Here is a 27,468-nt window from a genome sequence, read left to right on the forward strand (position 1 = left end):
TCTATGAAGGTTTCCAGAAAGATACTGTGAAGTTACTGTTGCCGGGACTCCCCGTGAAGTTGGTGTTTCTTTCTACCCCTGCCTCCCACATAAGTCCCTTTGAGAAGGGAATAGTGAGGGGGGAAGGGCACGAGTCCAGTCCACAGGTGCTCCCTACCTCGAAAAGGGCTCTGTCAGCCGGTAAAAATGCAGGTGCTGTAAAACCCACAAGCCTATCTCTGTGCATTTCCACAACACAAAATCTCAGAAATACAATGTTGAGTGAAAAAGCTGGTTTTGGGGATTGTAAGTACAGTCTAACACATTCTTAAGATATAAAAATAGCACTATATTTTGTTTATGCCTCTGTATGTATGTACAAGCAGGAATGTACAACCTGGATAAGGACCAGGTTCCTCAGAGTTTCTCTTGAAGGGGTGAGGGCATGGGGGAGGGAGCTCAACTGGGGACCCAGGCACCAGGGACCTCAGCTCTCTCTATGCTGTTTACCTTCTTTGTAAAAGGAAGAGGCAGTTGTGGCAAAATGTTCATGTTTGTTACTTACACATTGGGAGGGTGGGGGTGGGAGGAAATGTGCGTCCGTAATTTGGGACAGAGGCTGAGACCAGAGCCTCTGATTGGCAGTCCGCATAGAATGTGGTCGAGTATTTAGCTTTTTTTGAGCTAAATCTGGATGTTAATAGTCCTGCTTAGAGGTTCAGGGCTTGATGTTACTTTCTAGCCAAAGTGATGGATGAAAGCCCACAGCTGACGTAGTCCGGCGGGCCTAGCCAGGTGGTGAGGCTTCCTCTACACACTGAACTGGGAGAAACCAAGGCTGTGTGCCCTGCTGTCCAGGGGCAGCGAATATCCTTATTCCACACTGAGGTGTTCAGTCATTTTCTCATGAATGAGGTTCTTAGAAAACTTTCCGTATTTTCGGGGCACCCGGGTGGCTCAGTCACTTAAGCAGCTGCCTTTTCAGCTCAGGTCAGGATCCTGGGGTCCTGGGATCAAGTCCACATCAGGCCCCCTGCTCAGCGGAGAGTCTGCTTTTCCCTCTCCCTCTACCTGCCCCCACCCCGTTCATGCTCTGGCTCGCTCTCTCTGTCTCTCTCGAATAAATAAATAAAAATCCTTTTAAAAAATGCCCATATTTTCAAGTGTTGAGCCACACGAACATTCTGAACACCAAACACTAACAATCTGAATGTCTTCTCTTGATTTTCCCCCATCTTGTTTTGTCCTTTCTTGTTTGTTTTATAAAACTACATGAATGCTTTGGTTGAGTGCAGATTGTTATTACTTTTTAGGGTTAGGCAATAATTTAATGATGTAACTTCTAAAAATATTCAAAACAACTACAAAAACAGTTTTTTTGCCTCCAGAAAGTATTTCTTTGTTGAGCACATAACACACACAAAGGAGCTAGCATTGAGAGCAAGAATCGTTCTTGAAGTCAGATGAGCGGAAAGTCCTTTGGAGCTCCACCCATAGATCCCTCCTTCTGCATGCTGGCATGCATTCTTGTTCCTGCTTTCCTGCCTGAGTTCTGGAGCTTGTGATCCGACCCTCTTCCAACAGTTACATTGCATCGCATAGCTTTGGGGCATTTATGGGCACATCTCAACCTCTAAAATTTCAGCTCTTTCATCAGCAAAACTTTAAGTGAATCTCACATCTTTTCTAAATTAGAAATGTAACCTTGACCTCAGTCCCAGAGTTACCAGTGTGCACAGAAAGAAAACACTGTGTAATGTTGAAATAATGTGCAAACTGAAATGATAGAAATGAAAAATACTTTAATGTTTCTGAAGAGGCTTTGTTTCCACAAACGCATCAGTTAAGATCAGGTTTCACCCGCAAGTAACAGCAACAGCAAAAGAAAGGTACCCAAAGCAAATACAAGTTCATTTCTCTGTCACATAAAAGAAATCCAGTCTAGACTGGAATGGCAGCTCCTCAATCATTAGGGGCTCTATGTTGCCTAGTAGTCCAAGATGGTTGCCCAGTTCCCAGCCATCACATCTGTATCCCACCAAAAAGGAAGAAGGAAGAAAGGCATACCCCCTTTTTAGGAGACTTCCTTGAAGTTACACCCAACACTTTTATTAATTAATCCTCTTAGTCACACTTAAGTACAGCTAAGCCATACTTAGCTACAAGAGAAGCTAAGACTTTCCAGTTTCTCCATGGTCTCTTTTAAATAGAAAGGTGAGTTGAAAAGCCACTGTCAGCATGACATAGCTCCAGAGGTTTTCCAAACACACAATTGAATTAATGCTCCATCACCGTGTCACCATCTTCATTTCCTTTTTGACAGCAACTGCCCTAGACAGGGTGGAGGAGAGCAGACTTTTGGCTTCTCTCTACAGCCATGCTTAGGATCAACTTCAAAGTCAGCCAAACCGACTGGCTCATTTTCATTCTTAAGTACATCACAGATCATTTTTGAAGAAGAGTTTAGAACGTGGCCAAAAGTGAGACCAGTTTTATGAATCATGACTCCTTCTTATAATGCAATAACATATAATAAAATATTATCTGGCAGATGTTAGTATCTTGGGGGAAATGCTCCACATTGGGTTCCCTGAAAAGATCAGAATACAAAAGTATTCTGCAGAGCACGACACCCATTATGTCGGAGATAAAGGCAGTTAAGTAGGGACCCATGTCCTTGTGAGAGCTAGCGCTCGCTGCCCTGTACACCCGTCTCAGAAATTTGCAAGCTAGATGGGCGTAATGAAGCCTTGTGTGAATGCTTACCTTTTGCCAGTACCATGATAATGAATATTTCTATACTCTTAGCAGTTCCCTGTGTAATACACGTAATCCTGTTTCAATCATCAGCTTTACCCAGGTCAGACCCACTTTCAGATAAAAGGCCAGGCTGGGGATGCGCCAAAGAGAAGCAGAGGAGAAAGCAATGGCAAATTAAGGGTTTGCTCTTTGTTTATACAAAATGAGAAGTAAGTAAACTGTAGTTTCAGCTCCTTTGGGGCTTAGGGATAGGGTAGAGGTCAGGAGGTGGGAAGATTAGAATTATTCCTGATTATTTATTACCTTTTCCCCAGAAAATGTGTTACAGGACATCTCAAGGGTATCTTTCCTCTGTCAACAGTAGAGTGATAGCCAGGATCATAGATTCTAGTGAAAATGGTGAAAAGTGCCTGATTTGTGTTTTTTTTTCTCCACATCAAATTTTCCAATAATGTATCACTAATAATATATTCATTTTTTTTAAAGATTTTATTTATTTCTTTGAGAGAGAAAGAGAGCACGAGACGTGAGAAGGTCAGAGGGAGAAGCAGACTCCCATGGGGTCTAGGAGTCTGATGCGGGTCTCGATCCCAGGACTCCAGGATCGTGACCTGAGCCAAAGGCTGTCGCTTAACCAGCTGAGCCACCCAGGTGCCCAATATATCCTATTTTTAAACAGAAAAAGACTGTATTGAAAATAAGCCATAGGAAAAAATATGCACATACTTCCTTTTCAAGGTTATTTTCTTAACTGGGACCTTTTTACCAATGTAAATATGAATTTTACTGGCCTTTTCAGTGCATTCTCATTTTTTGTCTTAAAATCAGATCCTTTCAAGGTCCAGTCCTACTGGACAAGTGGGATGTTCGTCTTACGCTCCTGCCCATGTCCTTTCTACCAAAGGAAACGTAGAAAGCAGGACTGTGCAGACCATTGCTGCCTCCATGCCCAGCCTTAGAGTCAGTGAGAGGAACATTGCATCTGTGACCCTAAATATAAAGATAATGGTTGATAACACTGAGCTTGGGGTCATTGTTCCTTGTGAACTCCCTGTGCTATTTGCACCAGTCCTGAGCAGAATGGAGCCAGGCCTGAATAATCATGACATTGATCTTATAGGAAACCAGCAGGACGAGACACAACTGTAAAACCAGCAGGTCTAGCCTTTTCCCTTCTTAGATAAAAAACCTGCAAAGTAGAGTCTGGGCCAGTGACCCTTGTCACTGCATGTGCACACACGTGTGTTGTACACGAAAACTGAATCACATCTTCTGAAACAATACTACTTCCTCCCAATATGTGTGACGTATTCTAATATTTCCTATACTGTTTCTTTTTCTTTTTTTAATTCTGGGTGCAACCCTATAAATTGATTTTGTGACGCACTAATTTGTGTTTGGATAATCCCTGCTCTGTCTGCTTTTTGAATACATTGTAGCATCTTCCAGCTTTCAAGTTCAAAATGCTTTCCTGTCGTCTTAGTTTCTTCCATTAGAAGTTCCGCTAGTAGGAATGTGGATACATTTCATTTGTGCTCCAGCTCAGTAATCATAGTTTCACTTGCTGGGTTTCTTATACTTGCAGAAAAAGCTATTATAGGTCTTTTGATGTTTTGTTTTTGTTTTTTCCTGGAAACCTTTCAGATAAAATATATTCATCTTTTGACATCTTTACTTTTTTCCTCCATGGGCTTGTTTTCATAAAATACTCCATGAAAAATGTCCTGTTTCATCTTTTGATTATTGTCAGGTGAGATGTTAGGAGCAAAGCCTTTCCGAATTGGCCTCTCTTTGGAGTTATTTTCCTTGTGTCCAGTTCTTGGGAGCAGCAGGAAAACAGCTCTGCCCCCGTGCAATCATCCAAAATTCCAGGCTTCCTAGCCAGAACTCTGGGGCACTATTGTTTGCTAAAAACAGAAGGGTTAAAACCCTGGTCATGGCGATGACATTGTCCAAATGCTCACGATTGCAACAAGAAGATGGGAACTATTTGGATAATGGATTCATGGATTTAATTCAGTTGGATTTTTATAAGGGAGGTAAAAATAACATGGATAATTTAATTTTCATCTTTAACATTTTTTTCCAAAATTAAATTTCATTTTGGTCAAAATTATTTTATAAAATAGGATGATTAATGATGGTTTCAAATAATGGGAACCGGCATCTATAATTAACTCCAGAGGAAGGAAATTCTGGGTCCTGATACCAAAGCACACCTAAGTGGCATTACTGGCATTTTCAAAGTTTGTTTTTGTTTTGTTTTGTTTTGTTTTGTCATTACTGAAAACATATGGTTCAAGTTGATCTATGTCCTTTTTATACTTTGCTTATCTTTTTCTTTCCTTTCCCCAGATACATCCTCAGTAACTTTCTCATGTATTCTATACAACTACCAAAATTTCCTAATATATGTAAGCATTGCCATCATCAAAAGGGTAGGTGGAAAGGCTCAGGCTAGTATGAATACTGTTTTCTTTCTGATTTCCTTGTGTGGGTCTCCTCATTTGTGCCCCGTTGGTTCTACATATTCTTAGGACAATTTAATCTTAAGACATTTAATAAAACCAAATCCAAAAGAGCAGAAAGGATTTGATTATTTGTAAAATTCCATAGCCCTAAGATGAGTTGGATCCTCAAATTAGTATGTTTGACATCAAGTTTTCTTTTTTTTTTTTCAGCTACAGCAATAATGCTAAGCTTCCCTTATAATTAATGGTTCATCCTGGTTTATTTAGTCTCCTTCTAGTCACTGAAAACAATTAAAATGTTCACAGGCTAGCCTACCTCAAGCTCTAGTTCAGAATTCATGTGCCCCTATGACTTTGACCAGAGTCTTCCTGAGTTTCTCAGAGAACAGCTGCAGCTGGACGGACGTGTTTACATAGGGCAGAAAGTCGGTTCGAAGAGTCTGGTTTCCACTTCCTTTAGCGCTGTTCAGGAATTATAGCCCACGGTGCTTCGGAATGAAGTCTAGTCCGGCATATTCCTTGCTTCCTCCTGTACAAGTTTTAATTTTTGTTTCTGATTTGTTGGGAGAAAATAAAGGCTGGTGGAGTGGAGGCTGCAGTTTCATCCCTCCCTTTGTTTGGAAGAAATCCTTTCGAGGATTCGGTTAGCAGGGTCGGCCCTGTGCAGACATATTTCTTTTCTCCACCCCTTTTGAGCCAAGTGGGTTGTAAGGACTAGTTCTTCCGTGAGCCCTCTCACAGTTCATAAGCTCAAGTTCATGTCCCAAAGTGATGGGGAACTCAGTATTGTCATATATTTGATACCTATGTTTTTACATGTATCATAAAGGGAAAAATTACTGCCATTATAAACTGGCTATGAAATCTGAAAGTTTTGATCTTCTGAAGACGTATGGAATTGAGGACCCATTAGTTAGCCAGAAACTCAGAGGAAAATGATCTTGGTGCCTCAGTTTAACTTTATCTCAGAGCCAAGGAGGAGTTTCCCCAAGGTAAAACAAGCATAAGAGTCTAGAGTTAAAGCAGTTGTTGCAGTTTCTCCCACCATGTACCGGTGGTGATGAACAGGAACATGAGAGATAGTGGCGGTTGTTCATGGCCCCCTCCAGTCCTGGGAAGGCAGATGCCTGGCTGGAGGAGGCTGGGAAATCAAGGCTAGGGGTCTGACTCTCCCAGCGGAAGAGGGCCGTTTGCTTTTCAGGAGGCCAAGTGGCCGAGGGAGTGTTCTCTGCTGTGGCCAGTTGCTGCATTGGGTACCAAGCCCAGTGGAAGCGGTCCTGGGAGCTTCTTCTCTGGGAGCTCTTTCCTTGTTGCCCCCCGTGTACTCCCTACCCAATAGGACTTGGCCCTGTTGGCACATAGACCAAGAAGTAAGAGAGGATTATGATTCATAGTCCCTAGATTATTTGCTCCAAGAGAGAAAACAAATTTATGAATTCGGTTTAAGAAAGAAACAAATGCGTATTGTAACGAAGAAGACTCCAGATGTTGTCACAACAGATCCATATTGCAGTGAGAAAACAAGTCTGGGTGCACCTGTCAGAGTTCAGGCAAAGAATTCAGAGCTGCGTTTCGTCTACCAAAATATTGAAGTACAAGGTGTCAAGATTTTCGGTGGAAGTAGAACCTACCAAGCAGTTCAGCTGGAGGAAAGGAAAGCTGTGTGTTTAGTTGGCTCGGGGACAGGACGGCAGGGCAGGGACACTGGCACAGACTGCTATCGGATGGGCCTTGGTTTTATCCCGAGCTCCATCCCTCATAGCTGTGCGAGGTTGGGAAGAATGGCTTACCCTTAGCCTTACGAGCCGTTTGTGGCAGATGAAGGTCCCTCGCAGGTGTTAAAGAGTGAAACAAGACAGACGACATCAAGTATGTTGCCTGACACGTAGGCGGTGCTTAGTGAACGTTAGTTCTGTGCTTTCTCCATGCCCGGTCTCTAATTAGAATAGCTTTCCCCGTCATATGTGTTTCTTCTTGGCAGGAAGACTGACCATTGCTCCCACCTGTGTTGTTCCATACTGAATTTTTTTTTTGTATCCATCCTTCCCTGCTCTCTCGCGCAGTGAGTGCCGCACCCCCCAGTGAGGCCCTTGCTACTTTCCATCTCTAGGAATGGCCGTGGTGGAGTGGACACGCAGAAATTTTACTGTCACTGTCCTATTTCAGAAACTTACGGGATATAAGGGTATCGTTAGCATAACGGTTTTATATAATTTTTTATTCCGGCATCTGCTGCATTTGTAACGTTCTCAGGGAAGAGTATCTAGACCATTTAAGGCTCCTTCGTCATGCTGGAACCATAGCAGTATTGACCTCTGTTGGTATTTTAATGGATAATTCTGGTTTTTGGTTTTTTTAGAGGGGGGTTGGTAAGGCTGCTGTGCATTGTAGGATATCTGGCAGCAAACCTGGCTTCTACTTCCTAGATGCCAGTGACAGCAACAGAAAATGACTGTGGACATTGCCAAATGTCCAGGGTAGGGGAAGGAGAATGGGGGCAGAATTAGCCCGCATTAGAGAACCCCTGGTCTGTCCTTAAGGTTTGTGATTCCATAGCAACAGGGTCAATAAATGTACTAAAGCAAGGACCAAAGTCAGGGCACGCCCCATGAAACTAATAATGCAGTATATGACCACTGAATTGAATTTAAATAAAAAATTTTTCTTAAAAGAAGTAAATGTGAAACAGACATGAATTCAAATTTATTATGTACTGATAAATAAATAAAAAATGTTAAATACCAGAGGGAATTCAAGGAAGAAAAAGTACAATGGGGACAGTCAGAAAGATGTTCCTTTTTAATGAGGCAATTCACATTTCTGTTTGTCATGTTACAAATGGACTTTATTTCCTCCCTAAATGAAGACATGAGTACATACAGGAGTGCTTAAGAGCTAGGCGGCATAAGAGAGGTTCAGTAATTGTTAGATGAGAAAAAATGGAGGCTTTTCTTTAATGCTGAGATGCATGTGTTTAATTAAAAGTGCTTTTAAATAGAATGTCAAGGGACAGAAAGCATGTAATGCAGAAGAGAGCCCTAAGCTGGGCATCCAAGGGACCCAGGACACCATCTCAGGAAGGTCACTGGCCAGGCACCTTCCCCCAGAGCTCTAGAATTTTATGAGCCCATAATTTTTAGGTCCCCCCGTGAGGTGGTAATGTAAATGCTTTTTTTTTTCCTCGTAAGTCAGCTGATTGGTGCTTGCTTATCCCCGTCCTCATTGTGATAAAATCTTCAGTGCATTGTGTACTGCAAACTGGACACATGATAGATAATTTGATATAGAAAAATCATCTCTCTGCCTCATCGAAGGATTTCATAGACTCGATAGGTGCCTGCGGTCACGTTTTATTGTCATTTCTGCTCAGTTCGTCCAGTGTGGCTCGGGGCACCCTCGCGGAGTGGCACGGGAGGCAGGTGCCTGGTTGTGCAGTGTTGGTTTTCTCGCTGAGCTCTGTTTCCTACGAAAGTGCTCACAGGTTTTGTCCAAACAGCTAGTCCCTTCCCAACGCAGACCCGCTGACACTTCCTTTCTGAACAGATTTTGGGTTATAAAGTTGGAGTCAAGTCTTGCTTCCAAATCACGACCTAACAGCCTCTGTGCTTACACAGAAGAGTATCAGTTTCCTGTTTTCCATCCTGCTGTCAGGTGAATAGCTATGACCTCAGCACCTCCCCCCCCCCCCCCCCCCCCCCCGAGAGATTGCCGGGTCACATAATTGTTATGGCACACGCATTTTCCTGCAAGCCTTTTTAAATATGCCGCTTTTAGAGGGCTCCATTACATGCTTTTCAAGAATGCAAAGTCGTAGTGAGTATCTTTGCTTTGTGACTCAAGCGCAGGTGCCTATTAAGATCAACAGTAAGTAAGCTTTTTATCAAAAGCCATAAATAGGGTAAGTACTAAATTGCTTATTTCCGATGGCTGGGAGTAGTTAGCTTACAGGGTGCTCTGCTGACCATTGTCAGGGAGCGTCTGGGAACCAGAACCTGTCAGTGAGAGTGGCCTGTCCCCTGCTCGCTTCCAGACCCACAGATTCACAAGACACAGACATAACAGCACTGCGCACCGTCTGTTCCCAAGCCGACCCGTGTGGCTGTCCCCTATGAAGTGGTGCTTACGTGTGTGATTAACGATTGTGCACCAGCACACCTTCTCCACGCTCTGTTTTCCTTAGCAGCCCAGTATTCGAAAACAAATAACACAAATGATTCCATGCCATATTCCGTGCGAAGTGTGAGAATCTGGCACTTTCTTCTGTTTTCTACACATTCTTTGCCTCCATATTTCCTTTGCATTTGGAAGCCGTAGCCCCTGGACCTCCATTACTGTATCCTGTTTCCTTCCCCAACTGCAGTTCTTTGTTACTACCTTTTTTTTCCCCCCAGTTTGTCTCTTCAGATACGGAATTAAGCTTAGCTGGCCTGTTTAGCCATCTGCGATGGCCATACCTTTATCTGTGATGACCTTTATACCTTTTGTTAAGCCTGTTTTGCTACTGTAGGGAAGAAGGAAGCATGATAGGGTGATAGGAAAACATTTTTCATTGTTTAATTTTATTGTTTGTGTCCACCTGTCTCCCCTGAACGATGGCCAGGACTTGATCATCTCGGGCTCTGAATCGCACTCCGCTGGTTTCTTCACATCTCTGATCATTCATTCATTCCTGTGCACCCGATACTGTGACAGGCACTGGACATACAGAGCTGAGTAGGACATGGTCCCTGGCCTCTGAGTGGGAGAGGCCATGTAGGTCTAGTTGGGACACTACATGCAGAGAGAGGTGAGAGCACAGTAAAGGAGCAGACCACAGGGCCGGCCAGCTCTCCCTGAGAGGATCCGGGCAAGCTTCTGGAACATCTGAGTGGAGGCTGAGGCAGTGAGTTAAAGAAGAGACGCAGGAGCGAGGAACGTTCCCGTTGTTCCCGTCTGGAGGAGGCTCGGAGATGACAAACACAGTACGTGCGAGCTCTGCAGGAAACTCGATATTAGTGAAGAACCAGATTTCAGGCAGAGTGAACGTGGACGTGGATGTCGGCATGTACTTGAGGTTACATCGGGGTGGCCTTAGTTTTAATGATAAGGAACTTGGATGTTTTCCTTGAGGCAGTAATGAGCTGTTGAAGGGAGGAGAGCGTGGCCACCACATGGTGCAGTTTAAGGAGGGGAAGAGGTGGATTGTGAAGTGAGTTTGCAGCTTTTCAGCAGAATGAAAGGATTTTAAATGAACTGTGCTCTTCGTATAGTTGTGGCCAAGTGTTAGAAAACTTTGCTATCCTCCCGCTGCCCTTTTGTTTTGTTTGTTTTAGAGATGCACAAGTTCATCAGTGCCTACTGTATGCCTTGCAGGGTCTGTGTCTCACACAGACGCGCCCCCTTTCATCTTGGAGCTTGGTCTAAATACAGGAGCTTCAAGTGGAAACAGGCGTCCGGCTGGAAAGACCTTGATCAAACACCGCACACAGTCATGTGTGTAGCAACACCGAGCAATTTCTCCAGTATAACAGCGTTGAAAACACACACACGCACACCTGCTGCTTGACTCCCTGCCCCTCAGAGCTGATCAGCCCAGAGAACAGGTTGTGTTGGTTGAGGTAACGGACTCCTCCGGTCGTCGTGGATCATTTCTCTTCTCTTCCCAAATCAATTCCGCTCTTGCTCTCTCCTTTGCCTGTGAATCCTTTCACTCCTCCCTAACCCTCTCCCTCCACCCCCAACTCCTTACTTCTCTGCTTGGAGAGATCCTGTGTCCCTCAGATCCTGGCTCCCATCGTCCCCATTCTCCAACCCTACCCCGCAGCCTCCATCCCTCCCTGCACCGCACCTTCTTCCCTCTGGTCCAATAGCAGACAGTCTCTCCCCTCAGCTCTCTGGAGTGCTTCACATTAGGGACCCTAATCCTGGGCCACTACCCCCCGAGCAAAATGCCTGGGCGTAGTAGGAATTCGCGAAATGCTTAAGAATTGAGTATGATTTCTAGCAAGTGGGAGAGTTGTTCTCTTGGTAACAGTGATGCGGACCATTTTTGTGAGTGCCTGCTACCCACCATAAGGCAGTAACGAAGTACTTGACATGTGTTATCTCGCTTAAATCCCCCAGCAAGTCAAATGAGGACATTGAGATTCTAGTAGGTTAAGTAACTCACCAGCATTCACTTGCTGCTTGTCACTGTTCAGCTGACAGCTCGTGTGCACAGCTGTCCGGACTGGATCCAGTCTGCCTGATACTGACCAGGAGGATGGTCACCGTTCCTCTTCTGGGAGCCCACTCTGTAATGACCTTTGACAAAACCAACTGAACATCCCTCTTCTGTGGGCCGCTGTACCACTCCCATGCTAAAGTCACCATGGCTTTTCCCAGGAGACCCCTGAGATAGGGATTGTTACTGTCCGTGATCTTCTCTGGTTTTGACCACCACTGATCAAATCACTAGAATTGTCCCAAATAGTGGTAAAAAGGAATGCTCATTCTGCTGTATCACTTACTCGAAGAAAATAAAATAAAGGACATAGTGACTTTATAGCTAAATTCATTCCAAATTGAATATTTTTAGAGAAATATTTTTCAATTTGTCAAAGGCATATCAGCAGTCATAAAAATTTTTTACATCCTCTGGCACCGTTCTCTCACCCTTGGGAATTTAGTCCAAGAATATAATTTGAAAGAGGTTAAATCTCATCTGCACAGATATTTTGCAGCATTATTTATATTGGAAACAACCCAAATGTCTAATAGCAGGGGGAACAATTTTGTAAATCTTGATACATCCACCTAACAAAGTTATAAACTTAAAAAAAAAAAGTTATAAGCTGCCACTTAAGATCATAAATTTCGAAAGCTTGTAGTACAGGAAGAAAACTCTGAAAATTTTAAAGCAAAGGGGCAAACTACAAAATTCTACCTATAGTGTAAGAATTTACAAGCATATGAAGCACATAAAGGAAACCATAACGAATTAGAATGATGGGCTGATGTTCTTAGAATTCGAAATTATTATGCGACACTTCATGATTTTATTTTCTGAATTCTTGTTAAAATGTGTGGGAAGGCAAAGTTACGTGCGCTCTCAGCTACCTCCACAGGAACATCTCTAGCAATTTGGGGCAGGAGAGGGCCTGGCTGAAGGTGACTGTCATCTGTGCTTATGCAAGAAGGTCGCTGTCGTATCAAGCCTGATGATTCATCTTCTTAAGCCACTCAACTAACTTGAATTTTGTCAATGGACAGAAATGACCAGGTGGCATTGAATAAACGATTCTGTGCATGTTGTAAAAAAGTAAAAAGGTTCTTCGACGGTAATCATGCTAACAATGTCCTTTGATACAATCTGGAACAGAATTAAAAAGTTGACAGTCCCATCTGTGGTAAATGCTTTGCTTTGGGTGGCCTTAGTGGAAGAAGAATCTTGCCCTTGGCGATGAATCCTTAAGGCATGGTGGCCTAAAGCAGAGTGGAGAGCCATCTTTTTAGAGAGCGTAGGGAAGTGGAAGGTTTTCTCTCCCTACGGGAGAATCATTTTACCGTTACGTAGGAACAAGATGCAATGCAGGGGAGCAGCCTGGAGGTGGTGGCCACTGCAGCTGTCCTTTGAACCGGAGTCATACCAGGCACTGCCAAAACCTGCTCTTGTTTTGAGAAGCTGATAGCAAGTTTCCACCTTGATTCTCCACAGTAACTGAAGCTGGCTTTGGTGCTGATATCGGGATGGAGAAATTTTTCAACATCAAGTGCCGAGCGTCTGGCCTGGTGCCCAACGTGGTCGTGCTGGTGGCGACGGTGCGAGCTCTGAAGATGCACGGAGGCGGGCCGAGCGTAAGTCCCCTGCTTCCTTCCCAGTAAAACACGTTTTAAAATTCAGATGAAGCAGAATTCCGCTTTCGAAAGCTTCAGACCTGCTCCATAGCTGTGGTATTTTTATATGTCTCCTTTTTTACAAATCACCCTTGTAAGGCTCTGGCCATTTGGTAAATTCAAGTAAACGGGGACTCTCACACAGTCATTTCAAAGCAGTATTTTGGGAAGGAGCTGAATGTGACCACCTTTTAGTCCTAAGATTTATACTGGAAACTCAGGTCAACATTTTATAATCTCATGGTGATGGGAGGCTGGAAGCTCTTGTTCCTGAGCAGAGAACTTAAGGATTAGAGTGATTTCTTTTGTGGGTGAGGTTTGTTAGTGTTCGTACACACAGTTTTTTTGGTTCACTGCACTGTCTCATCAGATTTCCTCCAGAACCATTTTCCTTCTGTTTCTGCTTATTCTGATTTCATTTTATAGCTCTGTTATGGCACTGAATTATTTCTAAAAGAGCTTTGCTTGGAAAAGACACCCTGTTTTAACATTTTTTTTAACAGACTTTTGATATTAACCTGCCTTATATACATAATTCATACACATTTGAAAGAAAATGTTTTTCTTTTTTCATTTTTAGTTTTTTTTTTCAAAGGGAGAATAAGAAATGTTATACTGAGTAACATACTTCATCTTTGAAATAAAATTAAGTTGGAGCATCGTTATTATTTATACTGTTGTTACATTAGACAAACTACCAAATCAGATTGCTTAATTGGTAATACTGTGTATACAAAAGTCACATAATCAATGATTATTACGTAGCAGAAACAAGTAACAATTTCGCCCTCATGAAATACGTCTCTAATGGGCATTGTATAATCACTTTAGCAATTCTTTGTCCTAGGAGAGTCTGAAGTTATTTTATGCCATTTTATAGAGAAGGGATTTGAGGTTCAACTAGTTTGGAGAATGTGAGCAGTGTGACCAGGCCTGCCGAGAGCCAGATCCTAAGTCTGAGGTTTAGATCCAAATTCCTTTCTCTGTCCACCAGGCAGAGCTGAGCGTTAATGAAGGGTAAACATTGAATCCCAAATCCACTAGTAATAACGAACACTTCGGTAGTTCATTGTCGGCTAAAGCTTCATCATTAATTCAAATGTAAGATTGACAAAATGCATATTATTAAGCAGTCGATCCTGAGGAGTTCTGAGTTTGTTCAAAACACCATTTGTTGCTACAAGACTCCTGAACCTCAGATTTTGAATCTGTATACCAATTTCCATTTTCAAAAAACTATTTCTGGGGCGCCTTGGTGGCTCAGTGGGTTGAATCCTCTGCCTTCGGCTCGGGTCGTGGTCTTAGGGTCCTGGGATCGAGCCCCGCATCAGGCTCTCTGCTCAGCGGGGAGCCTGCTTCCTCCTCTCTCTCTGCCTGCCTCTCTGCTGACTTGTGATCTCTGTCTGTCGGATGAGTAAATAAAATCTTAAAAAAAAAAAAAACAACTATTTCTGCTTCCATACAATACATTTGAAATTCTCCCTCACTGTTTTGCACCCTGAATGTTCTAAAACCAAAATGTTTTGATACTGGGAAGGGCTTAGAGATTGAGTCTGGCTCAGTCCTTAAAGATGAAATGACTAAGCTAAGAGGAAGACTCACTGATTTGCTTCGTATCATCCATCTTCTTAGGGGACTAACCAGACTCAAGGTCTCTTGAGTTCTAGTTGAGTGTTTCTCCATACTCTCCTTTCTGTCTCATTAAAAATTCTCTACATGATTTATAATCCTGTTATAGTTCCTCTTAATGTATGTACTTGTTTTATAGTGGTTGCTTTTCCCTCTGACCTTACTCTTTTGTACGCCTTCTACTTCACATCATGTTTCCGGCCCAGTGATTATAACAGGACTCACAAGGGGTAGGCACAGATCTGGGCAGAGGATGATAAAAAGAAAGGAGCAGGAAGCCTGGTAGAGCTTAGTATCCCTCTCCCGAGCTCCAGAAGAGCCTTCCCCATTGCACTGTTTTATGACTGTCTCTGTGTGTATCTCTCTTCTCTACTCTGAATTCCTTGAGATAAGGGACTATGTCTTATTAATGTGTGTATCCCTAATGCCTGGCAGAGTCTGTATCCAGGAAATGTTTTCAACAACTAAATAATAAATGAACTTTCATCTTCTTAATCCTATACTCTCTATTATCCTTCTCAGTGTCTTTCCTTCGTACTTGAAACAACTCTGTGGTAATGTTTTTGATCCATTATAATTTCTACTTCCTTTGGATATCATTACACAAATAACCATAGCAGCCTCTTATGTTTATCCGGCTTGTTTTTTTTCCATAATTTGTGCAGTGGAAAATCCTTTCCTCCTTGAACTTGCCCATTTTAGCCCCAATAATTTTAAATTCATATCCTGTCTTCCAAAGTGCTGACCATTGATGCTGCAGTGTAGGAACTAAGATTGTTATACTGATGGATCCTTGATATCCTTTACAATTAATTCTTTAAATACATTGTATTAAGAACCAATACACTGTGTATCCATGCCAAAAGAGATTTACTATAAGAAATTGGCTCACACGTTGTCAGTCTATGGAGGCTGACAAGGCCAAAATCTACAGAGTGGCTCACCAGGCTAGAGCTTTAGGAGGGCTTCTTTCCAGTTCCAGTCCTACTCTAAAGGCAGTCTGCTGGAGAATTCCTCTTGCACACAATCTTTTTCTTCTATTATGGCCCTCAACGGACTGGATACAGACTAGGCACGTGGTGTGGGTGGGACAGAAAGGCAGGGCACGGATCTGTTTTACTCCACGTCCACTAATTTAAGAGAATAACCCCCAAAACACCCCACAGAAACACTCTGAATAATGTTGGACCAACTGTCTGCTACCCTGTGGCATGAACTGATACCTGAAATTAGCCATCCTGCCCGTTGCTACTGCTGTTCATGGACAGGGCAATCACCAGATCTTCTTTTCTTTCTTTTCTTTTTTTTTTTTTTTTTTTTTTAATAACAAGTTGGTCTAGTACTGTTTATTTAAATAGGCCCTCCTTCTGTCTGCTCTTTATGCCTACTTGGTGATACATGTGTAGGTCTTTTTCTGGGATCTCTCTTCAGCTCCGCTGGTCTGTTTACATATCATTGTGTCCGTGCTGCACTGGTAGCCTTTATGGCAAACTGCACCACCCAGGTGTTCTGTTTCTGCATGCACGCCTGGCCTGGTATCAGTCCTTTTGGCTTCCATATGTATTTTAGAATCAGCTCATAAACCTCCATAAAGAATCTTCTCAGCATTTTTCCTGGAAGGGCATTGTGCCAAGAGGATATTTGCTAGGTTGCCATCGAAGATCATGGGATGCCTCTTCACTGATTTGGGTCTTTTTAAGTGTATTTTAGTAACGACTTACAGTTTATTTGACAAAGGGCTTCTCCATCTTTTTATGGATTTGTTACTGTGTACTTTACATTTTTGTATAGTGTAACAGGTTGCTTATGGATTCTTATATGCTGTTTTTATATCCACTGACTTTTTAAAATTAAGGTGTCATTGACGCAAAACCTGACATTAGTTTTAAGTGTCAAATAGAATGATTGGACACTCGTGTCCATTACAAAAGGATCACAGATCTCGTTAGCATCGGTTGCCTTTTCTTGCAACGAGGGCTTCTATGATCTACTCTCGGGGCACCCTGGGTGGCTCGTTGTTTAAGTGTCTGCCTTCGGCTCAGGTCATGATCTCAGAGTCCTGGTATTGAGCCCATAGCGGGCTCCCTGCTCATCAGGGAGTCTACTTCTCCCTCCCTCTGCCCCTCCCCCCTGCCTGTGCACATGGGCTTTCTCTCTCCCTCTCTCTCTATCTCAAATAAATCTTTAAAAAAAATCTACTCTCAGCAACTTTCAAGTATGCAGTACAGTATTCTTAACTGTAGTTACAGACTATACATTACATCCCTGTGACTTTAAAATTGTCTTCTAAATTGTACTGATTTACCTGTAGACACTGGAGAGTTCCATGTGGTCAATCATGTCTGAAAATAATGACAATTTTGTTTCTTCCTTTCTAATCTTTGTGCTTTTTTCTTGTCACTAACCAGGTCTTTCTAGCTGGCAGTGCAGTGTTAGGTAGGAGTTGTAACAGTGGGCCTCCTTTTATTATCCTGAACTAAAAGAGAATATGTTTAATTCTTCTTAACTATATATGATTTTTCTACAGGTTTGTAGTGTATGTTTTTTATCAAATTAAGGCAACTGGCTTCTCTTCTTATTTTGTCAAGTTTTTAGTCTAAATAAATGTTGAATGACTTTCTTCGTCTCTTGAGATGATATGGTTTTTCTCTTTAATCTATTAATACTACAAATTATATTACTTACTCAACTTTAGTATTCCATCTTTAAACTGCCCTTGCCACCCCCTATGTTGTTGTGAGAAATAGGCCACCCAAAGGGAAGAGTAATGGCAATTACTTTAACATTATTTAGAATTTATTGAGAATGATGGTACACCTTGTATAAGTCAGGTTTCATTCAAATTATAAGTCTCATTTTATGCTAGAATAATGGGCACCAGTGAGAAAGTTCTCAATATTGGCTCCAGTTAGAATCACCTGGGGAGTTTCTCAGTGTTACTGATCCTCAGTCTCACTCCCAGAAATCCTGGTTAAATTGGCCTGGGTGGAGCCCAGACAGACATCAGTGTTTCTTAAAAGCTTCCAGTAAGACTCTTATGTTCAGCTGGGGCTGCCAATTGTTGGTTTAAAAGCACATTTTGTGCTTTTAAATGCAGCTTTCTGAAAAGTGACCATGATTTGTTTTTCCTTCAGATCTTTATCAGAGTAAGCTTTTTTTTTTTTTTTTAAGCAAAAAAAAGGGGGCAGGATAAATTGGTCAGGATTCCCAGTAACAATAAATAAATCTTCTTCACTCCAGTGTTTAGTACGATGCCAATTAACCGCTGTTTATTTTTTTTAAAGATAAGAAAACCAAGCCCCCAGATTGGCAAACACATTGGCAAGTTTCTGGTTTCCAAGCGAGTTACCCTTGTCCAATCCACTCAAGTCTTTTCAATATATTTGGGCTTTTTAGCGCGCCCAGCCTGCTGGGTGCAGTTCAGTAAAAGGCATGTGCTCTGAGAGTTCCCCACAACCGTGGCCATGCCTTTGTGGATGTATTTGGCTTCCATGGAAGTGGGTTCAGGAGATGAGTGACAGAAGTCGGGGCCGTGCACCTGCAGGGCGAGCACAGGATTGGAGGTGGGCGCAGGTGTGCGGGCAGGAGAGAGGGCCGGGGAAAGGAGGTCCTTCAGCCCTTACAGAAGCAAACACTGCAATCCAATAGGGCTCATTTGCATGCATTTTCCCTGAAGCGGCTAGAAATTCAACCTACCTGGCTACTCTTACATGCGACAAGTATCAGAACAAGCATTCTCGTGGGTTTTTTCCCTTCATTTTTCCTTTTCTTGTCTCAGGTAACTGCTGGGGTCCCGCTAAAGAAAGAGTACACCGAGGAGGTAAGGACAGGTGCCCCGAAGGCGTCTGCGCAGAGCCGTTTAAATCCATCGAATCGCGGACTAGCCGCCGGATCTCAGTCATGAATGAGCCCTCTACCAGTGGCCTCTTGAAAACCACTTCTCTCATGATCCGGGAGGAAACGGGTGGGGGCGAGGAATAAAGTCCATTCAGTTAACTTTCCATTCTCAAGAAATGATGACTGTAGGCTTCATGTACGTACTGTTTCCTGCCCTCTGAGCAGCCATCGGAACAGGAGCCCAGTCTCCAGCACAGACACAAACATGAAGCTTATACCCTTGTATTCTTCTGCTGGGGGTGGGGGGGCTGCCTTTTGGAGCATATACAGTTGGCTTTATCACTCGCTTGAGTTCCTCAACTCTTGAGTAGACTTTGATTTACTGGCGACAGTACCTCTTAGCTCCTACAGGTGGCACCAGGGATTTGAGCCCAGAATGGCTGACCCACACTCCTCACCCTCCCGGGGGCCCTGTGCCCTCCTGTCTACCAACCTACAGAGAGCAGGCTCATTGCTTATGCCCCAGCCAGCAGCCAGCAGCAGGAATAGCCGCCTGGCCCAGGACCCCGGTACACCTTTGGACCCAGAAAGGTTTCAGAAATTATTCTGCCTCTGAGCCTCCTCCTTCTGTACGCCACCTTTTCTTGGAGGAAAACGTGTTTTATGGGCTTGTTTCAAAGTTTCTAGGACAGTAAAGGGAGCGGGATGGAAGCAGAACCTCCAGAGTGGACTTGCCAGCGTAGTTTGGCAGCTTTGGTGGGAGGTGTTCATGGGGGTCTGGTTTCCTTCCAGAACATCCAGCTGGTGGCAGACGGCTGCTGTAACCTTCAGAAGCAGATCCAGATTGCTCAGCTCTTCGGGGTCCCCGTTATCGTGGCTCTGAATGTCTTCAAGTAAGTGAAGCCGCTACTTCGCATGTGGTCCTCTTGCCGGCCGCCCTGTGAACTCTCTGGGTGCCTGGAGGGAGTTTGGTCTTTCGAAGGCTTCATCTGAAACTATATAGAAATACTCTGCTCCTTCTGTCTGTTTGTTGGGGTTGGGTTGGGTTGGTTTCATTTTAGCAGAAGTCTCTCAAATGTTTATGGGAAATGAAATCTATATAGTGAGTTAACCTTTCCTTGGCTCTTATTTATTTATTTATTTTTTTAATTCCACCCAGCGTTTCTGTCTGAAAGACTGTGGATGATCAAAGGGATACGTTATGGAATTTTCTCAATAAAACCCTTAACAACTTGAAATATTTGAGTCCTATTGGAGAGGCTTTTCTTCCTCCCCCCAAGTGCTTTCCTTTAAGTCTGATTTATTTAAACACAACGTAACCACTTTTGATGTTGAAAATATATGCAGTGTTAGGGAGCAAAGTTCTGTATAAACGGTTAGTCTTTCTTTAAAAACATCACTAAATGAATACAGATGCAAAACCGCAAACGTTTTCATCACCAGGACCGACACCCGCGCCGAGATTGACTTAGTTTGTGAGCTCGCGAGGAGGGCTGGAGCCTTTGATGCGGTCCCCTGCTATCACTGGTCTGTCGGTGGGAAGGGGTCCGTGGAGCTGGCTCGGGCTGTGAGGGACGCCGCCAACAAGGGCAGCCGCTTCCGGTTCCTGTATGACGTTCAGGTAAGCTCAGTGGCCGTGAGAGCGGCGTTTCTCCCACCCCCACCGTGCATCGGGCCAGTGTGGTGAGTTGGCAACGCTCATCCTGTTTATTGGCCACAGCAACCCTCCAGATATGGAAGCTGCAGGGAAAGGGGGTTGAGCCACCTGCCCAACGCTGGTGGCCAAGGACACAAGCTCTCCTTGCCCCAGGACCTGTGCTCTCAAAGCTCCGCTCTACTCTCCAGGAGCAGACCTCAGCGAGGACGGCTTTGGGGAATGGGGTTGGACAGCTAACGCACTCAGGGCTTGATCTTTTGAGCGACGTCTTAAGGCTTGTGAAATCAGGAGCAGTGTTTTCCTCGTCCCTTACTGCCATAGTTCTCGTCTTTCACTGTGGTTTTCTGGAGCTGTATATATGATATTTGTAAAATACATTTAGTTGACCTGTTACTCACCGTCTCTGCCATGTTGGGGTATACAGCTCAGTAGCGTTAAGTACGTTCACGTTGGGATGCAACCCCCTACCCAATCTCCAGAGCTCCTTGCAAAGCCTAAACTCTACACCCGTTAAACCCCAGCTCCCCACCGCCACCCCCACCCCTGGTAGCCATCCTTCCACTTTCTGTCTCTATGAGTCTGACTGGTCTGTGTATCTCATATAAGTGAAACCATCCAGTTCTTGTCTTTTTCATGACGGGCTTATTCTCCATCTCGGTCCTTTCATGCTGCTGGAAGAAAGAGCTCAGACGGGGTCGCCAGTGAACAGCAGAAGCTCATTGCACACAGTTTTGGAGGCTGGGACGTCCAAGGTCAAGGCTTGGGCAGGCATCTGGTGGGGCTGGTTTCCTCTGTCATGCACCTCCGTCTTCTCATTGTATCCTCAGGTGAAAGAGAAGTGGGGTCTCTAGTTTCTGTTTTAGGGGGGCACTAATCCCATTCATGAGGGTTCCGGTCCCATCACCTCATCACCCTGAAAGCCCCCTGTCCTAATTCCATCAATTAGTTGCCCCCAAAGTCCCCATGTCCCCTAACACTAATCACATCGACAGTCGGTCTTCAGCAGATGAACGGGGGGCAGGGCGTGCAAACACTCGGTCTCCGTCATTTGCTCAGAGTAATGTCAGGGTTCACCCGTGTTTTTGCACATCCCTGCCATTGTGTGTGTAGGTTACCTCTTGTCCATTCACTCACCCGTCGGTGGCCATTTTGGCTAACTACGCTTCTTGACTTATAAAAATGCTGCTGTGAACATGTGTATAAAAATACCTCTTTAAGAGTCTGCTTTCAGTCCTTTGGGTCATCCACCCAGAAGTAGAGTTGGTCGATCGGCTAATGGATTTTTAAACAGCTGTGTAAGGAGCCTTCAGTCAGAAAATCTGAACTTCCCAGGACCTCCGTCCGTTCAACTCGGCACCCGCCTACACTTCTATTTTGAATTCTTGCAGCTCCGGCTTTGGCTGCTGGATTTGTCCCCATTGACAGCCCGTGACTGTCAGAGCGCTCAGCATTTAAGCCGGTGGCTGCTTCTCCCAGTCCTTCATCCCTTGCACACCCTGTGGGTCTCTCAGATATCACGGACATTAACATCGCTCCTCCTTCCAGCTCAGATGCATAAACCAACAACATAGGGGCATAGAGGACAAGCAGCATTATCGAAGTTCAGAGTCCCGTCATCCAACAGCTTGATATTAGTCTTATTGCTAAGCCTCACGCTCCCCGAGGGCTTGCTGGGTGCCAGGCAGGGGGGCACCTCGTGCTTGTTAGCTGCTTTCACCTCGGCATCCGTGTTGAGTAGGAACTGATGGTATTTGCCCCATTTATACATCCAGAAACTAGAGTCAAAGGATGTTGCCCAACTGCCCAGTGTCCCGTACCCTGAAAGACACAGAGCTGGGAGAGTATCTGGAAGGATGGAGGTGATCATCCTGCTCTGTTTTTCAGAATTCAGCCTGTGTCCGAAAGCGGGGGTCAGGGAGGGGGAACTACTCCTTAACAGGGGGGACCTGCCCCCAGAGGAAGGACGGTGGTGACAGGCATGGGATCCGTACAAAGTGAGGGGCATTGTGGGCATTCCGTAAATGTATGTGAATGGAAGAATTTCAGGACTGAATTGGGGATGGTTAGACCACAGAAGATTTATCATGTGGAAGGACCATGTCATGAACAAGAGACAGGCGTGTTCTGGGTTATGGGTTGGGGGGGAAGGGGGTGAGGATCCGTAGAGGGAGGAGACCTGGGTTCTACATAAAGAACTAGCTAGAAGAAGTTCGTTCTCTGACCCTGAAAAAGGAAGCAGAAGCTAGATGCGTGCCTGCGCAGTGGGTGTTCCGAAAGGGACCATCCCGTGGGGGCCAGCTGGGATGCTCTGTGCTCCTTCCCGAGGCTTTCTGCCCTGGTGAGTCTGCCTGGTGGTCTGCAGTGCCTGTCCCCGCCCTGGGCCCTCTCACACAAATCACCATCTGGCCTCGCTCTCTCTGGCCTGCTCTAGGAGCCTCCGACCATTGCCCTTTGATCTGGAACCAGCCCACTCTGAGTGGCAAAGGCAGTTTCTGAATGAAGGATTTCACAAAGTAGGGCTTTTTTTCTTTTTCTTTTTCTTTTCCTTTTTTTTTCTTTTTCTTTTCTTTTCTTTTTCTTTTTTTTTTCTTTTTATTTTTTTAAAGATTTTATTTATTTGACAGACGGAGATCACAAGCAGGCAGAGAGGCAGGCAGAGAGAGGAGGAAGCAGGCTCCCCGCTAAGCAGAGAGCCCGGTGCAAGGCTTGATCCCAGAACCCTGGGATCATGACCTGAGCTGAAGGCAGAGGCTTCAACCCACTGAGCCACCCAGGAGCCCCAGAAGGGCTTTTTTTAAGAAAACCTTCCCAAGTGAAAAAGTGGGTTAAGAGAAGTGTTTCTGAGTTACACTGTCTCACACAGGCACTACCCCAAAAATGAATCCCTTTCCTCTCCAGTATTTTAATTTTCTTTCTGAATTCCCATCCACATGGAGATAATGCTGTTAAAGTGTCCGCTTTCCTATAAATAGGGGGGACGTTTATTATACTGTGGACTAAAGTCCTGCATTTGTTAGGATTCTTGCCTCCTTTGGCAGCATACTCTTCTCCCTTTTCTTATAACACAGAAATTAGATGTGGATCGTATAATAATTATTTATTAGAGAACCAACAGCATCTCAGCATATCACTGCACAACGAGAAGAATGATTGCTTCACTGTGTACTGCCTCCCTAAGAGCTGTGTTCCTCACATTGGCAAGATGCTTTTAGATAAGAGAAGACCATTTAGAATCTTGTCTAGAAATCGGTATTCCTTGGTGCAGTCCGTAACACAGCTCAAACTTTTCTTCCCTCGCCATTTCTTATATCGTGTTGGCGAACCTTTACAAACTAACTCATGGTTTTCCTGAAACTCTTCATTCCCCCTCAACGAACACTTCCGCGCTTGGCAGGTTGATATGTGTGGGATTGCCGTACAGGAAAAAAGAAATAATAAAGTACTTTGGATAAATCACCCCACTGCCTTCGCTTCTCAGTGCAGACTGGATTCCTGTGGGCCCTCTGCCATCTCCCCGGACTGTGTTCCTCCAAGAACGCATTCCCTGCAGGGCTGATGGCATCCTGTTTCTGCCCTGGTTCTGTGTTACTGAAGAAGGTCACCTGAGACCACGTGGAGGCATCTGACATAGTGCAGGAGCGCAGGACGTGATGCTTTCATATGGAAAGTAGGAATCAACTCAAAACCCCAGTGGAAGGAGGAACAGCTAGAGAGGAGAAGAAACACTTGACCTCAGAGATACTGTGGGGTGGGACAACCCCCAGGGTGAGAGGCTTGCTGGTGATGAGCCCAGGAAACAGCAAGGAAGCAGGAAACAGGCTGTTCTGGCTTGGGGGGCTTCCATGCTGAACTTGACAGAAAATGGAGTTAAGCAACCACTGTTCTTCAGACAATTCTGAACATCTTTTATCAGAGTAGCTTCTTTTTTTTTAAAGATTTCACCTTTAGGGGTGCCTGCGTGGCTCGGTCGGGTAAGCATCTGCCTTCAGCTTAGGTCATGATCCCAGGGGTTCTGGGATCGAGTCCTGCATCAGGCTCCCTGCTTGCAGGGGGTGTGCTTCTCCCTCTCCCTCTGCCCCTCCCCACCCCCACCCCCCGCTAGTGCTCACTCTCTCTCAAAAAGGATAAAATATTTTATTTTTAGATAATCTGCACCCCCAATGCAGGGCTTTAATTCACAACCCCAAGATTAAGAGGTGCCCCCAGAGTCGCCTCTGATTCAAGAGTAGAAAACTTTTTTTTTTAAGTAGGCAACTTTTGATTATGGAACAAGGAGCAGCTGGCAATTAATTCTGAAAATAACTTTTTAAAACAGGGAATAAGAAGAGAACCTGGCTGGCTCAGTCGGTGGAGCGTGCAACTCTTGATCTCAGGGGTTGTGGGTTTGAGCCCCACGTTGGATGTAGAGATTACTTAAAAATAAGTTTTTTTTTTAATTTTTTAATAAAAAAACAGGAGTGCCTGGGTGACTCATGGGTTAAAGCCTCTGCTTTCAGCTCAGGTCATGATCCCAGGGTCCTGGGATGGAGCCCCGCATTGGGCTGTCTGCTCAGCAGGGAGCCTGCTTCCCCCTCTCTCTCTGCCTGCCTCTCTGCCTACTTGTGATCTCTGTCTGTCAAATAAATAAAATCTAAAAAAATAAAATAATAAAACAGGGAATAAGATGCAGTGGCCTAATTGCTTAAAGGAAGTGTATCTGGTGAGAATAAATATGTTTAAACTTAAGTTCCTAAGGTTTCCTTACAACTCTTTGGGATGATCACACTCCCCCAGAAGTCATTTTCTCTGTAACTTTCCCTTTTGTAGTGGGACTTTTGACAGTTAAATCTTTATTGTTGACCCATATAATCGCTCCATTCCCACAAGCACATAGGAAAATTGTAGCAGAAAGAAAAATGAATCTTACGGTTTATTAGCTTTCAAATCCCTGTTCCATGTGTTATTCCAAGCACATCTCACCCAGTGCCTTGGGGTGTGTTGGCTCAACTCCATGTTTCAAACTCTTGGAGAAGGTGAGGGACTTGCCCCATAACAAATGGGCACTTGATGGAAGGAAAAACATATTATAGTTAAAAGAAGAAAGGAGGTCATGGAGAATTAAGTTTAAATCTTGCCTGGGCCTCCTGTGGTGGTTATTGATTTGAGCAAGCTAACTCCTCCCCCTGAGCCTCAGCCTCTTTATCTAGAAAACCGTGTCGGTTACTGACACCAGCGGCCCCAAGTGGCTGTGAGGACCAAATGGAAAGCCTCAGAGTAGAATGCAGGAACATAGGAAGGAGGCAGTCAAGATTAGAGGTCCCTCTCTCTTCACATTCACTTCCCGAGAAAACTTCCTGAATTGACCTTCAAGAATTGTCTTGTAGGGGCGCCTGGGTGGCTCAGTGGGTTAAAGCCTCTGCCTTTGGGATCAAGTCCCACATCGGGCCCTCTGATCAGCGGGGAGCCTGCTCCCCCCGCCCCCACCTGCCTCTCTGCCTAATTGTGATCTCTGTCAAATAAATCAATAAAACCTTAAAAAAAAATTGTCTTGTAACGCAGGTGACTGTGTTAGCCACTAGAATTGGTTTCCTGGTCACGTGGGTTGAAACCAGGAATTAGAAGCCAAGTTTCCTCTTGTACTGAGAAATGAAAGGCCAAATTAAAGGAAGATGGGACTGGGAGCCATTAGTGGTGGAGTAAAAAGTCAGTCACTTGTGCAAAGGCTCTGGGGCCCGGAAAGTCAGCTTGCAAATCCGACTCTGACTCGTTTTTGTGAAATCAGGAGTTAAGGTTGAAAATCATCTTCATATCCTTCCTCTAACCTTGCAAACATTTCGAAATATAACCTTGACAGCGAGAGAGGATAGTGTTTGTTTTTATTAAAAGGTCTTTCCTGTGCTTTGTGTGAAGCCACTCTCTTGATCGCAGCGGGGACTGGATTGAGATCAAAACAGACCAGCCCGGCCGAGAGAGAGGACTGAGCCCAGGGCAGCCAGCGTCCCTGATCTCTGAGTGTGTTTGGGGGAGTTTGCTCTCCTGCTGGTCTGTTTGAGGCAGGGTCTTCGGGGGCGGTATTTAGGTTGGCTGTTGAGGAATTTTTTTCTGTTTCTTAATGATTCAGACTGAAACATACGTCAGTTCTTACGGTGGTTTTGTGAGCTCTCTTTCAATCGGCCTACAGGCGTTTGCAACTAGAGTCTCAAATTTGAAATAAATAAATAAAGATATGTATAAATACTTCTATATGTGTACATATAATTTTTTAAATTGTGGTACAAATATATATAATGTGAGATTTCCCATTTTAACCATTTTCTAAACATACAGTTCTAGGGCATTAAGTGTACTCACATTGTATATATAGTTATAATTGATAGGATTTTAAAACTTAAAATGATATGTATGTTCTGTATGTCTTCTATATTTCCCAGTAATTGGGAAAAAAAGAAAAAAAACACTGTTCGGGAGAAGGGATGTGCTTTGTTTTTGGGGGTTTTTTTGCCCTGGTCCTTGTATCATTATCTCCCCCTCTCAGGCCTTTTGACCTCCTTTGTCTCCTTCCTCCCTTTTTCAGACATACCCTTGGCCTGCCTGCTCCCACTGACACTTTCAGCTCTCTCCCCTTGCTGTGCAACAGAATGTCTGGAGTGTTCTGTAGAAAGCAGCACCTTCTATTTTCCAGACAGTTCGGCATCTCATTCAGAAATCCTACAATCTCTCGAGTTCTGCTTTCTATTATGATCGAGCGCTGGTCTTTGAACCCAGGCTTCTTCAAGCTCATCATCAGCCTCTTGTCCCTGGCCTCCTTTCCACGATTCAGCTGCAAATTCCCACATGGCCTCCCCTTAACCAAACCACCCCCTTCTGCAGGCATACCTCAGATCTCCATCAAACTAAGATTCTGTTTCAGCCCTGGCTTTTGTGTTTCCTGTCAGGTCTCATCTGGCCTGCAGTGTCTCACATACCCCATCAGCCCACGGGCTGCCTCATTCATCGGTACCTGGTAGGTTTCATCAGACCAGAGCCTATGGTTAGAACCATCCCGGCTTCCTCAACGCGTCCTGCTCCGCCCCACGTGGTTCCAGCAGAGCACATCCCAGCTTTGTTGCCTGGACTCTAGAAATAGCACCTGATGGGAAAGGAAGGGTGGCCTCTATCTGTTTCAGCTGGGCATACCACAAGGATTCCTGTAATTTCATTTAAATGCTCTTTTCTAACATGAAACATGATGTGTCACTAAGATAGAAGTTTCCAGAAATGCATTCTTGGCTCTAAAATCACAGGCCAATTAAGAAAGGCTGA

General features: G+C 44.4%; 1 protein-coding gene across 1 annotated transcript in view; it reads left to right on the plus strand.

Moving 5' to 3' along the window:
• MTHFD1L (methylenetetrahydrofolate dehydrogenase (NADP+ dependent) 1 like) overlaps positions 1-27,468 on the plus strand; it is a 183,700-nt gene that overhangs the window by 95,263 nt on the left and 60,969 nt on the right. The window contains exons 21-24 of the mRNA XM_032836357.1: positions 12,886-13,025; positions 18,472-18,513; positions 19,323-19,423; positions 19,974-20,151. Of these exons, the coding sequence (XP_032692248.1) occupies positions 12,886-13,025; positions 18,472-18,513; positions 19,323-19,423; positions 19,974-20,151 (461 nt within the window). The remainder of the gene's footprint in view (positions 1-12,885; positions 13,026-18,471; positions 18,514-19,322; positions 19,424-19,973; positions 20,152-27,468) is intronic.

The sequence above is a fragment of the Lontra canadensis genome, unplaced genomic scaffold (assembly GCF_010015895.1).
Source record: "Lontra canadensis isolate GAN:19392208 unplaced genomic scaffold, GSC_riverotter_1.0 scaffold92, whole genome shotgun sequence".
Lineage (NCBI taxonomy): Eukaryota > Metazoa > Chordata > Mammalia > Carnivora > Mustelidae > Lontra > Lontra canadensis.